The sequence below is a fragment of the Apus apus genome, chromosome 4, assembly GCF_020740795.1.
Source record: "Apus apus isolate bApuApu2 chromosome 4, bApuApu2.pri.cur, whole genome shotgun sequence".
In the NCBI taxonomy this organism is placed as follows: Eukaryota; Metazoa; Chordata; class Aves; order Apodiformes; family Apodidae; genus Apus; species Apus apus.
This window is the reverse complement of record NC_067285.1, coordinates 31,317,947-31,333,959: the sequence shown is the minus strand read 5'-3', so window position 1 is coordinate 31,333,959 and position 16,013 is coordinate 31,317,947. Positions and strand designations below refer to the sequence as shown.

Below are 16,013 nucleotides of genomic sequence, written 5' to 3'. Positions count from 1 at the left end.
TTTGCATGCCAAATCAGGTTGTGTCTGCTTCCACAGCTGCAATATGTTCACTTCTGTAACATCCCATTATTCTTCCCTCCCAGTCCTTGCATAGCACATTGGGCACACATCATATCTCCTCTCTTAGATGCAGACCCTCAGCGGACATGCAGGAAGAGTTGCTCTGTATGTGTTGCTTACATGACGGGGCGTGTAATTTCAGAATTGAAGACGTAGATTGGATTTTTTTAGGGGGAAGTAATCCACCCACCAACAAATGAATTAGTGTATCATACGGTTAGTACGTGCCAGAAGCTCAGACTATTACCAAAAATAGTATGATCATGTGACAACACCAAAAGTTCAGGAAGAGCTATGCAGGAATGCTGAGGAATGTACTCCTACAGAAAGCAACTGAATGTCAGATACTGTGTGGGGAGTGCCTTCCTTAATCCCCAGATTTTCACAGTTACTTATTGCCCATGTGTGTGCATAAATTGTGTAATTGATCTTATCAATCCATTATTTTGTCAGAAGTCAATAAATTAAATGTTGATCAAAAAGCATGATCATAATTTAAAGTAATTTTAGAAAGAAAACGTTGGCTTTAAAGCTAATTAATAGTAGTGCTTGAATGTGTCCCATTTGAATCCAGAGCTAATGGTAACTGAAATGGAGGTGTGTGAAAATTACACTTTGTTTTGGATAAAAGGCAGCTCTTTCAACCCAAGAGTTAGTTGAAAACTGATTTACAAGTATCATGTTAAACTTTTTCAAACGATTGACTATCTGTATCCTGAAAGTTTTCTAAGGTGTAATTTTTTCAGCTAGCAGGATATTGAAAGTGGCATATGTAAGTAATCTTTAATCTAGTACTCGGATTGTTAACAAGACCTATTGAGTGCATGAAAATTGTCACTCAGAGTCTGCAGTGATTAAAGATGAAAAAAAGCTTTTATTGTAACCATTTTCCCATGTTTGTATATGTCTTTTAGGAAATAAACATTCTGGGCTTTGTCTCTGACAGAGAAATGTGTATATATATATTTAAAGTTCAAAAGTGACTTCTGTAACTGTTTTGCTGAAACTGTTTCTGTTTCCTTATTTAAAAAACATAACTATTTTTAGCAATGCTTGCTGTGCAAATACATCAAGTGAAAGGCAGTTTCAGAACGTGGTGACTTATTGATTTTTTGGAAGCTGTGGCAGTCCAAAGCTGTGTACTGGCAGTTCACTGTTGAAAATCCATTAGTTTTCACAAACACTTAAAAGAGATGAATTCGCAAGTTTCAAGATAGAAAGAGCATGTAAAGTAAGATGTGCTATAACATAATAAAATTAACTTAATTTTTTTTTATTTAATATAACTTCTAAAGCAGAATGACTATATGGAATTTCACTTAAATAATTGAGTTTTGTGTATAAAACCCTGTTGGAATACATGACAGTCTGTTGTCAAACTACCATTGCTGTTTTGCATCTTGGCATAGGATACATGGATTTTTCCATCAGCCTTGTAAGAAGATCAGCACTGGAGTCAGCAATGCTCCTTTGTAACAATATTGAAGATTTTAATAAAAAAAAAGTTGAGCGAGTGCTGTTCACTGCTGCCATCATGTGTCACTTAATATATTGCATATACATTTATATAACACTGTGTTGTACTTAATAAACCACCTTTGGATTTCTAAAGCCTCTACTGCATTTGTCTTTTAACAAGGGACTAATAAGAAACGTGATGCTTGAACTTGAGTCCTTGAAACTAGAGGAAAATGTCACTCAGCACTGTGTTGGATTGGGTAGATGAATTGGAAAATTTGTGGAATACTCTCCTAACATTAAAATGACAGGCATGACTCAATGGTTCTATAATTGCTTCTCTACTGCAGCTCTGATGTAGAAGTGTATTTTCAAGTTTTTTAAAAAAATACAGATTTCTAAAATTTTTATGCCAACTAAGACAATTCTAACTGGGAATGTGATTGCAAGTGGTATTTTTTCTGTGGTTAGCAAAACAAGGCTTAAGTACTTGCAGTATAAGTATTCCAGTCATTTCCATTAAAACAGGAAGTTTTTCTTCTTGCAGTTGGATGAGTGATTTCCAGCACAAGGGAAGCAGGGTTTCAGTTTATGTCTGTGCATAATAATAGGCTCAGAACCTCTGAGTTCTGAGAATACCATTTGGAACTATGTTACAAAGCCACTCTGAAATGTTATTTCAGATACTTTCCGATGAGATTTAAAATATTCTTTATCCTAGCATAATTTATAAAAGAAAATGACACTTCATATTGAACTAATAGATGAAATTTCTTTTGATATGGATAATAAAATTGAAATAGTTATGCTATTCATTGGGTAGAAGGTTGTGTTACCTCCAGAACATCAGGAAAAGAAACAATAAACTTTTAAAAATCTGTTTTGATCACAGATCTACAGTACTGGCTAGAACTTAAATTTCTGTACTTTTTTCTTCCCTTTAGATATTCGAATACCTTTAATGTGGAAAGACTCTGATCACTTCAGCAGTAAAGAAAGTATGTAACGAGCTACTGTGATAAGCAACTGCTTATGCCTGTAAATTTAAACTGGGTGGGGAAGCCAATACTCATTTCAGCCCCTTCTCTGACCTTTCAGTAGGTCCATATTTTACTGTCTGTGTTTTGTAGTTGCTCTTAACTTGAAGTTGTTGGTTGTAGCACATGGAGTTAGTTGAAAGTCCCATAGTTCTGTACTTTTAAACCCTAGTCTCTCTTCTGTCCTTCTGAGGAGAAATTCCAGAGGAAGTAACAGAAAATTGCTGTTATTAAATGGATAGCTGAGACATTTTTTATTAAGTATGTTGTTCTATGTCTTGTCCACGCTTGAGAGAAGCTGTTCCCAGTGAGAAATTTAAATGAAAGTTGCCTGTTGGTGTTGAGTGGATTATTGGATAGTCTTCAAGTACATGCATTTTGCTGTGTCATGGAGATTAACCCGAAATCTGTTCCAGCTGTCACCTGACATTGATTTCACTTTGATTTTCAATGGGGTCAGAGGGGCTAAGCGTGGCAAAATAGTTTAATCCTGTATAATACTTCCATAAAATGGTACAGGCTTTGGATCAAGTATTTGTTTTTTTTTGCTTAAAATCAGTTTTATTAAAACAAAATAACATTTTTACTAACATTTCTGAAGTTGCTAGCACAAACTACCCTGATTATCAGGAAAAAACAACAACAGTGGAACAGAGGTAGGCACTTCTCCCTCTGCAAATGTTGTTCTACCTGTAGAGCAGCTTTGATAGTTTAATTATCATAAAGTCCTACAATACAAAATTTGTGGTGAGAAGAATTTGAGGGCAGTTCCTTAGAGATCTTAGTGACCCTTTCTTCTGCTTTAGTTTACTGGAAGCACTTGGTATCATGATGTGGAATATGGCTAATAAAACACTTCTCTGGCTCTCTCCAGAATCACAGCGCTATGCGGTGTTTTGTTTATTCCGAATGGGAGCTGAGGTTTTTGATACAGAGGTGGCCGTGGTGGATAAAGCAGTGACAGATATTTGCTTTGAACATGTGACCATATTGTGAGTATCATTTCTTTCTCTTGAATGACATGCAAATATTGCTATTTTCATTTGAAAGTGGATATGATTGTGAGTAAGGTTGGCTGAGATACACTAAGTTTGACTGTGGGCAAAGGAATTGAGGGTCCTGTTAATTTCCGTGGATGGTGGATCCCCATGTCTGGAAAGTCCGTTTTTATGTACAAAATGATGCTGGTTGTAGATGTGCTACTAGAACTTATTTTTATTTTTGCCATGCTGAAGCATTTTTCTTTATGTAAAAAGATAAACGAACTTGTATCTCAAGGATTGAATTAAATGAATACTAAAACCTGAAAGCATGAGTGTTGCACCCGGTGTTCTAAGTATTGTTCTCTACAGCAGGCTATGGTCTCTTTTGATGTGCTCCTGAGACGCAGTTCTCTTAAAACCAGACATCCTTTCCACACCTCATGTTTTGTTACACTTCTGTGAGCATGTGCTGCAGCCATAGTCCTTATAGTTGAACAATACTAGACAGGAAATTATTCACTTATCTTTAAAGGTAACCTGGAAAAAAGTAGAAAGGTGTTCTCATATACTTTTTATTTGCTTTATAATTTTAAAGAGAGTTCTGAGAGGCACTTAGTTATTTTTTTTTTCTTCTCTGCTTTTTTTTTTTGTATTAGCAATTTAGATCCAGTTTCCTGAGAAAGACTGACTGGAAAACTAGAACTACTGAAAACTTAGAATCAAGATCCTGAAAACTGAGTGCTTGAGAGAGACTAAGTCTTTAAATTAGATTTTAAACACTCAACCACCTGTTCAACTTAGGAATGGGGGCAAAGATGTGACTCTTGACCATCATAGTTTTCTGTGAAAGACTGCAACAAAAGCAGAAAAGGCACTGTCACCTGCCTTGTATCCTCCGAGATAAAGATAGATGTTTAATAAGAGCATTTGGGATGATTTTGTTCTGGGCATGTGTGTAATGCCATGATTTGTAACTGAAAGATGAGGTCAGGCATCTGGCTTGGTGACTAAGCTTGAGAATGTGAGAATGGGTAGAACTGAAAGCAGAGAAAGCGCTGGCTGGGGACAGAACACGGGCAGTTGAGTTATGAATGACAGATTTTGGTGGCTGGAAGTGAGAGGATGTTTTCAGCAGAGTGACGGGGATGAGGTGTAACTAAGGTATCTTTGAACAGTTCAATCTGATTTCAGGCCATAAGCACGGATGGGTTTTCCATTGTGTGATTTTCACATAACAGTAGAGGGCAGATTGAAGTGTGTTTGAATGTTTTGCCTATTTCCATAACAGCAGTTGGGTTTTTTTCAGTTTTTAACCTAAACATTGAATTTCCTGTTTGCAGTTGTTTATGGTTAATTATAACATCCATCTCATGACTTCAGCACTGTTAACTGCTGTGTACTCTACTCTCTAATTCCATATTAATGTATGTCTTTGCCTGAATCTGATGACATTGCTTCCCTTGATTAGCCTATATGTTATTTAATACATATAGTAGCAACAGGATTCCTTGGCTGCATACTCAGTGTATTAACAAATGCTTTGAAATTTTCTCCTCCCCCCTTCAGTGATGAAGCAAGACCAGATTTCCAGGTGAAGGTTGAAGTGTATAGTTGCTGTACAGAGGAGTCTTTATATGCAACAAACACTCCTAAGAAACTAGCAAAGAAGCTTAAAACATCCCTTAGCAAAGCTACAGGGAAGAAACTCAAAGCTGCTCTGGAAGAAGACAGCACTGAATCCCTTTTGCCTCCTGACCCAGTCATCCAGTAAGCCATATTTATATTGATACTCTTGTTTTATCATTTTTAAAATAGAAATAAGTCAAATCTATTGTAAAGTTTTGGAAAATTGTCAAGAAAGTGAGTATTTCTGTACTTGCCTGAATGTTAAAAAAAAATAATTACATTTTAAATAGGAAATGAGAAGGTAGGTGTGAATTCAACCATGTTGCTCAGCCTTGGGGCCTGGTTCTGATCTTGAAACACACGAGTAGGCTGTGTCTTTCTGCTATACAGCAAGCTAGCTGGTAAATCCACTGTTGGTTGCAAACTTTATAATACTTTTAGTTTGATCTCAGGAGGAAATCAAGCTTGTGTGATCAGTCCCCTCTGTCCATCTACCTCTCCTTCTCCCTTTCCCATTTCCTCCCTTCCCCATATTATTTTTGCACCTAACCAGTTTGGCTCATACTTGACAGACAGGTAGACATGTCTAAAAGTTACAAGTTGTGTGAAATAAGAAAGTGTGATATGTAGACAGGAGAAAGCTCTCTGGCACCCTGCCCCCAGCAAAGCTGTTTTCTGTGCCTGGGGCATGTGCTGTGCACACGGGGCCATTCCAACTTGCTGGCTTTTCAGTGAAACTCTGAACTGTCAAAAGCCACTTTACAGCTACAAGCTGCTTAACAGGAGTTTTCTTAATTGACTTCAGCACAGAACATTTTAAAATTACTTACTGGTTTTCAGTCTTCATAGAAATAAGTGCTGTTCCCAGTAATTTACCTGTTTCCTTTTAAAAATGGTCTTAAGTCTTTAATGCATTTTCTAATTAAGGTAACTGCCTACTAATATTTACCAGCTACTTTAATTTCATTGGGATTTATTCAGGCCAGGTACCTAAACTGTAAATACTAATAATGATTTTTTGTTAAAAAAAAAAATAATCAAAAAGCAATTTTTTCAATAAATTACTTTTTTTTTGCAGTTGAACAGTAAAGAATCAATGCCTAATTCTTACCAGACATTGAGTGCAATGTTAGTCTAGCTTCGTATATTTGCCTGGATTTTAAAAGGAAACATTCAAGCATGTTGTGTCTGTGTCAAACTGATACTACTGTATACTGATAGTACTGTTTCAATCAAAAAGACACAGCCAAGAGATCTTACCCACGGAGTGAAGCCAATTTTGTCACTAACTTTCCAGTGTATTCTACCTCATGACCATGTATTTTCACTCTGTGTCATCTCAGGTGCCTGTGCTTTCCCAAGCTCTAGCAGGGTGATTACACAGTCATTAGATACAGTTGGCTTCAGATAAAACCACTAGTTTATTTGCTGGCCATACCAACTTGAATATAGATTGCCTGTCTTTTAAGGAAGAATCTTCAGCAGACAATCTAAACAGCTGCCTCCTCCCTTGGGTTTTGCTTTTGGTTTCTCAATTGTAATTGTATTTTGCTTTCCTCCGCCTTTAAGTTTGTTGTTTCTGCAGTAAATAATAATCTCACAGTGACTGTTACATTCTTAGCAGAGGTAAATGAACAGTGATATGTTTATCGATGGTGTTGCTAGGTGATTAAAAAAAGATTCTTGGAAAGAAATAGGTTGTTATAGGCAAAAATAGTGAATTTATTTTTTATAGGCTTCCATTAGGCTTTATATGAGTAAGGCCTTGGTATGTAACCCTTATAGGGGAAGAGGGATTGCAAGATTACAGGAGATCTTTCCAGTATTCCCAAAGGGTTTTACCAGTCCAGTAGGTGAAATTAAAATGCAACAAAAAGGGAGACTTTCTGCTATATGAGCACCTTTTCTCTGTAGATATCAGTTGTACAGACTTTTTTATTTTCAAAGCACACATGGGACAAAGTTTTCAGTTTCCAAAAACTCTGACCCTCTGTGTCTAACTTCTTGGCTTGCAAATCTCCCTGGTTAGTGAGGAAACTGTCAGCCGTGCAACTTCTTGCAAAAGCTTCATGACAAAGTGCCATGCTTAGGTTGGTTAACTTCAGTTTAACTGATATTCGCTCTTCTCAAATATTCCTCTTTTCATTTATATACAGACATGTGCCTGTTTAATTTTTCTATTCTAGGGTAGTGGGGTTTTTTTGTTAATTGGGTTTTTTTTGTTGTTTTTATATTTGTTGTAGAAGGAAGATGTTTAGTGCAGATCTACTATTGAATTCCAGAGTGAATAGATTGCTCTTGGGAAGCATCATTGGAGAGACTCCCTGAAGTGCATGTTTATTCACTGGCAGAACTGGCCTCCACATGGACTTGTTATTACTGCCTTTAATGTATTGTCCTCCAGTGGGCTGGAGGCACGGCTTCCGTGTCCTCTGTTTGAGTTGGCAAATCCATAATGGTATTTTGCTACAACTGCTTAGTCTAATGAGTTCTTTTTACTGTTGGGCTCTTTTTAGAACCCAAATGTCAGATCTGTTTTTATCTCCCATTATTAATATTATTTATTTTTTTTTACTCACAAATCCTCCACTCTGTATATCTGGATGACTGAACTGAGGTTGGGATTTGTAACACTGGGAATAATATTCAGGAACAGATTCTGGAATCTGAGATGTATTAATTAATGTGTGTCGATAGAAAGGGTGATACAGTTACACCTTCCCACGCCAGTGTCTGTGTGGCAACTTTGGTACATCTGTCTCCTGATCAGTAAACAGATTTAACAATGAACCTTTGCCACAGGCATGTTGTGGAGATGAGCTGATTTTTTTTTTTTTTTTTAATAAACTTATTACATGGAAAAATACTACAGATATGCAAAGTACTGAATGAGATGCAGCAGGCAGATTATTCTTTGTTATACAAAGAAACTGCCATTTATGGCAGACAGCTAATTCTGTGAAATGCAGAGGCAAAACATAGTCAACAATCCTGATTAGCCAGTTAAATTTGAAAAACACTTGCAGATAAAACTTTTCTAAATTATATTGCAGCTGGCTGAAAGAAATGACTGTTATGTTTTAGAAAGAAAATGTTCTGTGAAAGCATATTTTAAAAGTGAAGTAGCTATTTTTTTTGGCAAGGTTGTTGTGGTAATTAGTCATGCTTAGAAAAAAGCAACTAAAATCAGCACAGAAGTTTTATCTGTGAGAAGAAACTGAACCTGGTTCAGTTTCAGTGGAATGGTAAATGTATTGTCCAACTTCATGGCAAAATACAATCAGTGGAGAATCTTCTGTTAGGGAACAGTCTAGCAGGGCATTTATACAAATGCTGGTGAGTCTTTGTTCAGGTTGCATTGGTGAAATACTTCACAGCAGTGGTTCTTCACCCAGGATCTTATCTTGTATTTAATTTACTCTTTATTCCCGTGAGATAGATGTATAACAGACATCCCTGCTAACAATCTTGCTACAGGTAGGCATCTGCCTTGTTCCTCTGTGGAGCCAGAGATTTTATTACCTATGTTCTCACTGTGCTATTTGGAAAAACAGCACTTGACAAATACTATGATAGAAAACTATTTTTTAGTGCTTTTAATTTAGTAGTATCTTCTCACCTATAACACCACTAAGCATCTTATGCTGTACTGAAGATATTTTAAGGTTCTTTTGCTAGGTCCTGTTCGGGAGAGTAGCTAGTGATTTTGGGGGATTTGCTGTCTTTTGAACTTTGTTTAAACTGCCGTTAGCTTCTGCACTGCTGGGCTGTAAATCTGTTACTTGGTCTGAAGAGTATTTGGGGGAAAAGGTTAAACATGTACCAAACTTAAACTAGTTTATTCCAAGAACTGCATTCCACGTGCACTGTGCTGAACTGCAAATGTGATTTTTTTTATTATTATTTTTTTATCGCTAGGCAAAATACAAGTCAAAGATATAACATTCTGAAGCCTGTAAGCACAATAAGTGAAAGAGTCCTTTATGCTACAATACTGACTAGGATTTCTGCACAGATTCTTGTCTGTGTGCAAATAAGCTATTGGAAACTATTAAAAATACATATATAAACAACTGTTCAAAAGCGTAGGCTACACAGACAAAGAGCACAGGAACATGGAGGAGCATTATAAAGCCTAAGTTTTAACCTGTATTTTCAGATAAAGTTTATGTCATCAGTTGTTCTATTAACTATAGTGATTTTTTAACTTCTTGTCAAATCTGGTTGAATTAGGCCTAGGAATAAAAGCTGCAAAACTATTAAAAGTTACTGGCTGGCTGACTAGAGGCAGGAGATACTTTTAGCATCCTCAGAGCACAGAGAGCTTGGGAAACAGAGCCCGTATGCCTGGGGCTGGCAATGGCTGGCTCACGAATACATGTGAGCCCGGCTCATAGGCAGTGTCCACAGAAGTCTCGTGGCTGGCAGGTCCAGGAGAGGTGGCTGTGGAGAGACCAGAGGGTGCTGAGTTGATGGGGCCTTGCAATGCTGGCCTGGGCAGCAGGGCCTGGAAATGGTAGGGTGGGAGAAGACAGGAGGTGTGCACAGGGTGGAGGCAGCAGATCAGGATATAGGAAGCAGATTAATGGATTGTGGGGCAGTGTTGGTTTACAAGGAAAAACACAGGAATTCTGTGTGAAGAGTTGAGGGGTGGCAGTCTGTGGTCCCTGACAGATGCTGCCTGGCATCTCAGTATTCCTTGTTCCCAAATGTATTCCTTGGGCGGAAGACCCCTTTAATTACAGCCTGAGCAACATGAAGCAGAAATGTCTTAAATGTGCTTTTTTTTTCACACTTAGTGGAGCAAAGTACAGCTTGCTGGCATATACCACTTTGGGACTGGAAAGTGCTGAGGACAACTTCAGGACCCACAACCTTACTGTTACTGGAAATGGTAAGTACATATGGTACCAATTTAAGGAAATAAAAAAACAGTAACTTTTTGCATTTCTCTCTCGTAAACTAAAGAGCTTAGAGAGATTATTTTTCTTGATACTTAATACAGAACAACTTTAATAAAATATTTAGCAGCTCTAAAACAAGCATCTATACACAGCTGAGTAAACTGTAAGTTGAATAAAGTTTTAAGTCCAGATAAAAATGTAATTCTTAGGGGAGTTTTTTCTGTCATTTGCATCTCAGCCTTATGTGAGTTGTAGCTACATACAAATTATTTCCCCTTCCTCACAGCCAAGGAAGGGAATCAGAATGGAGAACAGCTTTTTTCCTTTGTAGTCAGAAGAAAAATAGACAAATAGCTTCAGTTCAGTTAGGTTGTTTCAGGCCCAGATTTACCCCAGGACATTGCATGTGTGTGTTGGTTCCTGTACTTCAGCTCTGGGACAGCACAAGTTGGCAGCAGTCAACCTAGATGCTAACAGATGGACTATGAGGGTGCTGCAACTGAAGGTGACGTTTAAGTAGCAGAAGTACCATTTTCAGTAGCAGAAGTACATAAGCCACCATCTCACTGTAACCTTAAGACATTGGACTGTCACTGTATTTCACTGTAGCTTCTGGGAACTTTATCTTTTACTTAGATAAACTTGACCTCGAAGAGAATCTTGTTATTTACAATTCATTAATTCTGAATAAATACACATTTGAAGATTTATAGGCCATTTGTTTCGTGAAGGGCTGGATGAATAATTTGGAGTATTTTTGATAATTTAAGCCTTTCTTTATTAGTACTTTGTACTCTTTCTTCAAATTTCTTTTTCTGTCATTAATTTACATAACGTAGTCTGCTGAGAAATTACGTACATGGATATTTTGGTTCATTACAAGTGTTTCTAAAACATGACCAAAGAGAGAGTCATGTCAATTAGATGTTGTATTACCTGTTTCTAATTACAGAAGAGAGAGCCTATTTCCTAGAACAGCTGAGCAGGGAGGGATATTGCAGTTCATTAGAAACTCCTTGGAATCCTAACTGCTCTAATGATTCTGAAGATAGAAGTAGATTCAAATTCTAAGCCTTAATAAAATAATATGAAGAAAACCACTTATGTAACTTCCAGTATATTCACCTTTCAAAACGTTTCTAGCTGTGAAACGAGATTTAGAACTATTTTCTGGTTTCACAGAACAGTATCTCTGTTTTTACTTGAAATTATTTTGGATTTTTTTTTTTAATTAAAAAACTTACTGAAGGCTCAATCAGTTTTATTAAAATCCTTCAGGATGAAGTATCTTTAAATATATATATATAAAAAATATATTTACATTCACAATCCTAATGTAAAAATGAATGTAGAAAGCTGTACTAGTTATTTAGGGCACATGTTTGGAGCTAAGTGTCTGTCTTCTGCCTGGTCTTTTCCCCTAGAGGAATCCTCTTTTTGGCTGCCCCTGTATGGAAACATGTGTTGCCGTTTAGTTGCTCAGCCATCCTGCATGGCTAGGGATATGATGGCAGGATTTCTTAATCAGCAGGTAAGATGACCTTGCTTGTGTTTACATCCTCTTCTGGTAATAGCTGTCACTAAGAATCAGTTGTTAAAACATTTGCTTGTACTTGAAGTGGTTCCTTGAGAACTGTTATTTTCTACCTGTTCTACCTAGAGGAAGGGGAAAATTCTTTCTCACAAACAGGATCTTCAGTGGCTAAGCATTGAGAAATAAATGTTTCCTTGGTGTGCTTATCAATACAATTATTTAGGCTGTTACATAAAGGTCAAGTGTAGTTGTTTCAGAATCAGTTTAGGCTGGTGCTTGATGGCAGCACTTAATAATCCTGTGGCTCTCATCCTTGTACCTGCCTCTCAGTGAGCAAGCACAAGAGTTCATATCACAGCATGGTGAATTTGACTGGTCAACCGAGCCACATTTAAACTTACCCCATCAAAAATTATTCATGTGAACCCAGTTTACGTCTCTATTTTGGTTCATTGCACAACTAGGCAAACAAGAAGGTGATAGCAAAGGGCCAGAGGAGCTGGGTTATTTGTCAGAAGTGCTGAATTATGTTCCTTAAACTGGTTGTGAAATTATAATGCATTTATGAAGGCTGTTCAGAAAATTCATTTGAGAAAGTGGGAATTCTAGACAAATGTCTTTGCTTGATATTTTTTGAATGTAGCTTGCATTTCTGAAGTGAGATACTCTCTGTATTTCTTTTATTGTGTAATTACTGTAGCTAAAAAGGTGGTTTCTTTTTTACAGTAGAAACCTAGATTGCATTCTGTGTGAACCCACAGATTCTGATTGTTTGTGTCACATGGCAATAAATCTGTAAAAACTGTAAAAACCAAAAGACATTTAAAGTATTCCCAACATTTCAAAAATCAGTGACTGAAATGTTCTGCAACAGAAAGTCTTTGTTTTAGGAAATAATTCAGTGTGGCTAAGTTTTGATCCCACAGGGCTGATCTGTGTATACCTTGTAATATACTCCTAATTTCTAGTTTACGTTTGGCAATTTCTGACTTTTCTTTCCCTTAGCAAACGGTAGGAAGTCTGACTAGCTGGAGGAGGCTGTACTGCATACTAAGAGGGGGCAAGCTCTTCTGCTATTACTCGCCAGAAGAAATTGAGGCTAAACTGGAGCCAGCCTTGACAGTTTCCATCAACAAGGTAAAACTGGCTCTATGAGGGTTTTTAGTTTGGGTTTTTGTTTATTTTGTGGAAGGTCATTTTTGTTTCAAGACATACCTACAGTAATTTGTGCTCCAAGCTGCTGGATTGCAGTGTGCTTTATGGGTAGTGTATGGGTGGGTTATGCTTCCATAAAATTTGCAATTGCTGAATTTTTTAGCAAGAGCACTACGTTTCTTAGCTCAGTTCCTTCTATTGCATTAGACTGGTCAACACAGAGGTAAAAAGGAAGATGTTTTTCTTTAGGAAAAGGGATAACTTGTTATATGACTATTCAATAAGAGCCCTTGGAAACATATTGCCTACAAATCCTTAGCAATGCTCTAGCAGACTTTTGTCCTCAGCAAGGTGGAATTTTAACAAAAGCTTTTTTGTTATTGTATGTTATTTGGCCACAGTCTTAATTAGAAGGAGAGCTGGAAAATTGTTCAAAATACTTTAGTGCCTTAAAATAAGCTGCTTTTCTTAATACTGGTTTTGTACAGGGCACAATAACTTCAGAAGTTCTGTTCCCTAGAATGACATTGTTGCTGTTTTTCATACCCTGATTGGAAAGGCTGGGTCCAAAATTTGAAATTAACATGTTACTTACTATTTGGTTAAAGAAACTTTAAGTACTTAAGTAAATCTTTAAGTGTTCGATTTAGGAATGTTATTGGAAGGACCTTGTAGAATGGTGAGCTTTAGAATGAAGAGATGCTTTCAGAAACTTTCTGGTGCAGTCATGAGGAGTTAACGTCACGTAAAGCTGAACAGAGGAATTCAATGCTATTTGCAATTGACGTAGCTGGATTCATCTTACATAAGTAAATAGACGTGTTTGGAAACTGTAAACACAGGTCGATCTGGATCCTGCTGCTGTCCTGCTGGAATGCTTGATGCCAGCACTAGCTCTGAAAGCAGCATTCCTGCCACTTGTTCTGGCTTCTGGGCTGCTCTAGGCCAAGGCAGGCGCTGGGGCAGCTGACTGGTGAACTTGACAGTGGGACTGATGTGTGTTAAAATTAGCTTGCTGGGGGGAAGGAGGAGGGTTGGCTTCAGCTGCCGTGCCCTGTAATCAATTCTCTTGTTCAGTTCACTCCATAGCTACACAAATGCTTGTGTGGCACAGGGAAGGGGCTGGGCTAGGACTGGGAATGCGTAGGGACGCACAGGAATAAAGAACTGTTTTTTACAGAAGCCATGTCAGCTTTTGGTGGCTTTACAGTTTTTGGAAAACATGACCATGTTCTCACCTAGAGTGAGACTTGTATAGAAACCAAGCATTTACACTGGGGAAAACAATGTGACCTGTTTATGTTAGGACTTCTTTTTTAATGTGTTAAGATTGAAATGGATTCATTAATTAAGAACACCTTTCTGCTAGGGCAGTATATTTTGACAAAGCCATTTTGTCTTCCAATTGTTCGTGCATTTGCATCAAATAAATGCTGAGACTGATATATTTGGTTACCTCTTCAGTCACGTTTCCCTGTGCTAGTCAGTCAGCCTCTGCTGTAATTCTGCTGCCCAGGGGCTCACAATATAAATTAAGAAATGGTAAACTCTAGTAAATTATAGAATGACTAAATCCACATTCATAGATGTAACAGTAATATTTTTGAAAATTATCAGGCTACCTCACATCTTTTCTTGGAGGTCTCTGTTTTGGTCTGTCTCCTACCTTTGCTTTTCCGTTTAAAATAACCATACTAAGGTATTTTGGTCTTCCAATTTACCAGTACACGTAGAACATCAAATCTAGCTTAACTGACTGTACATTGACAGGGTATCTTTAAAGCTAACATGTGGAAGCTACATAATCATTTATCTTATACCATTTTACAAAAATTTCAGACTGCTGGAGAATATGACTCTGAATCCTTCAATCTAAATTAAAACCAGGAAAACAAAAGGCAATTTAAAACATATTTGGCTACTTTACTATTTAAACAGTTTCTCTTGAAAATAACTTTGTGCTTGCAAATAATTTTTTATTCCTTTGTTAGGAAATTTGTTACAGATTAAATGAAATCAAACTAATCCTATGGGCTTGTCTGCTACATGTTGTTATAGAAACAGCAATTTCAAAATGAAAGTTGAGTTGGAACATCAACTCTAGATGTTATAACTAAAATCTCTTCTAGTTGCATATGTGGCATTTTCATTTGTAATGTGAAGCGGATCCTTTACATGTAATTGAAAGATACTTTCTGCAAAGTAATGACATCATCTGGATTTATGAGAAACTCTCTTGAAAATATTCACACTGATAGCCTTATTTCCCATTCCCTTTGAATCGAGACTTGAGGAAGCCATTAACACCAGCAAAGTCATTACTTCAACTTCAGATGACTTCACTGCTGTTGCTGTTGAGTAACAATGCTTCTGCAGTTCCTATTATGCAAGTGCTCCTATTATTGTTCCAGCTAAATGTGATTATAACATATTATATTGCACAACCAAGTAGCAAAGGAGAAATTATATTTTCTGTAGCAAACAAAATTTGTTGGAATCTAATTTAAACGAGAAATATTCCTTACAGACCAGCGCCTGAATTTTTTTCAACTTTTCTTTAGTTTGAGATGAATACTAAATGCCTTGCCTACTCTTGATAGCTCAGCAAATTGGTGTGTGTGCCAGCAGCTCGTGTTCGTTACTCAGTATTAGGAATATACATCCTATTGCGTCCTGGTCTTATAATACAGTAGAGAAATTAATTGATGAAAGATTAAATTAAAAGATGAAAGGAGAAAAGATTCATAGCTGATATGGTGAATTCTGTCTTTTATATTAATGTGATTGAAGGCTGTAATTTTAAATTTAACCATATTTTCCTGCTTGCCTGAACAAATCCAGCAGGAACCAACACATGAACAGATTACAGTTTGTTTCCAGTGTTGTGTTTTTTGTACTAAAAGCATTAAGGATGTTTGTTATATGTGATTTGGTTTGTTTAATCTTAAAATAGATACACTGAACTGGATCTTAGGTTATTCAGTATTTTTCTTAAGAACTGTAATTTGTTTTGATGTCTTAAAATGATATTTATAACCAGTGCTCCCCAGTGTGCCAGAACTGGCTTAGCAGGAAATGTTGCACCTCAGCAATAAAAATGTTCTTTTTTCTTTTTTTCTTGGTTTTTTTTTTTCTTTTTCCTTCTTTTTTTTTTTTGCTTTTTTTTTTTTCTTATTAGCTTAAAAGATGAGCTTTCATGGGAAGTATTACAAGGCTGAGATTTTTTTGTTTGGGGGACAAGTATAGAGGAAGGCTT

At 36.9% G+C, this 16,013-nt stretch overlaps 2 protein-coding genes across 4 annotated transcripts in view; one reads left to right on the top strand and one right to left on the bottom strand.

Annotated features, from left to right (window-relative positions):
• The window catches only part of ZNF365 (zinc finger protein 365), an 83,524-nt gene that overhangs the window by 40,949 nt on the left and 26,562 nt on the right, over positions 1-16,013 (bottom strand). The gene's annotated exons all lie outside the window — the stretch shown is intronic.
• Positions 1-16,013, top strand: part of RTKN2 (rhotekin 2) — a 139,166-nt gene that overhangs the window by 111,360 nt on the left and 11,793 nt on the right. Inside the window, exons 5-10 of the mRNA XM_051617115.1 lie at positions 2,463-2,516; positions 3,430-3,547; positions 5,105-5,305; positions 9,964-10,058; positions 11,493-11,599; positions 12,608-12,739. Coding sequence (XP_051473075.1) covers positions 2,463-2,516; positions 3,430-3,547; positions 5,105-5,305; positions 9,964-10,058; positions 11,493-11,599; positions 12,608-12,739 — 707 coding nt within the window. The remainder of the gene's footprint in view (positions 1-2,462; positions 2,517-3,429; positions 3,548-5,104; positions 5,306-9,963; positions 10,059-11,492; positions 11,600-12,607; positions 12,740-16,013) is intronic.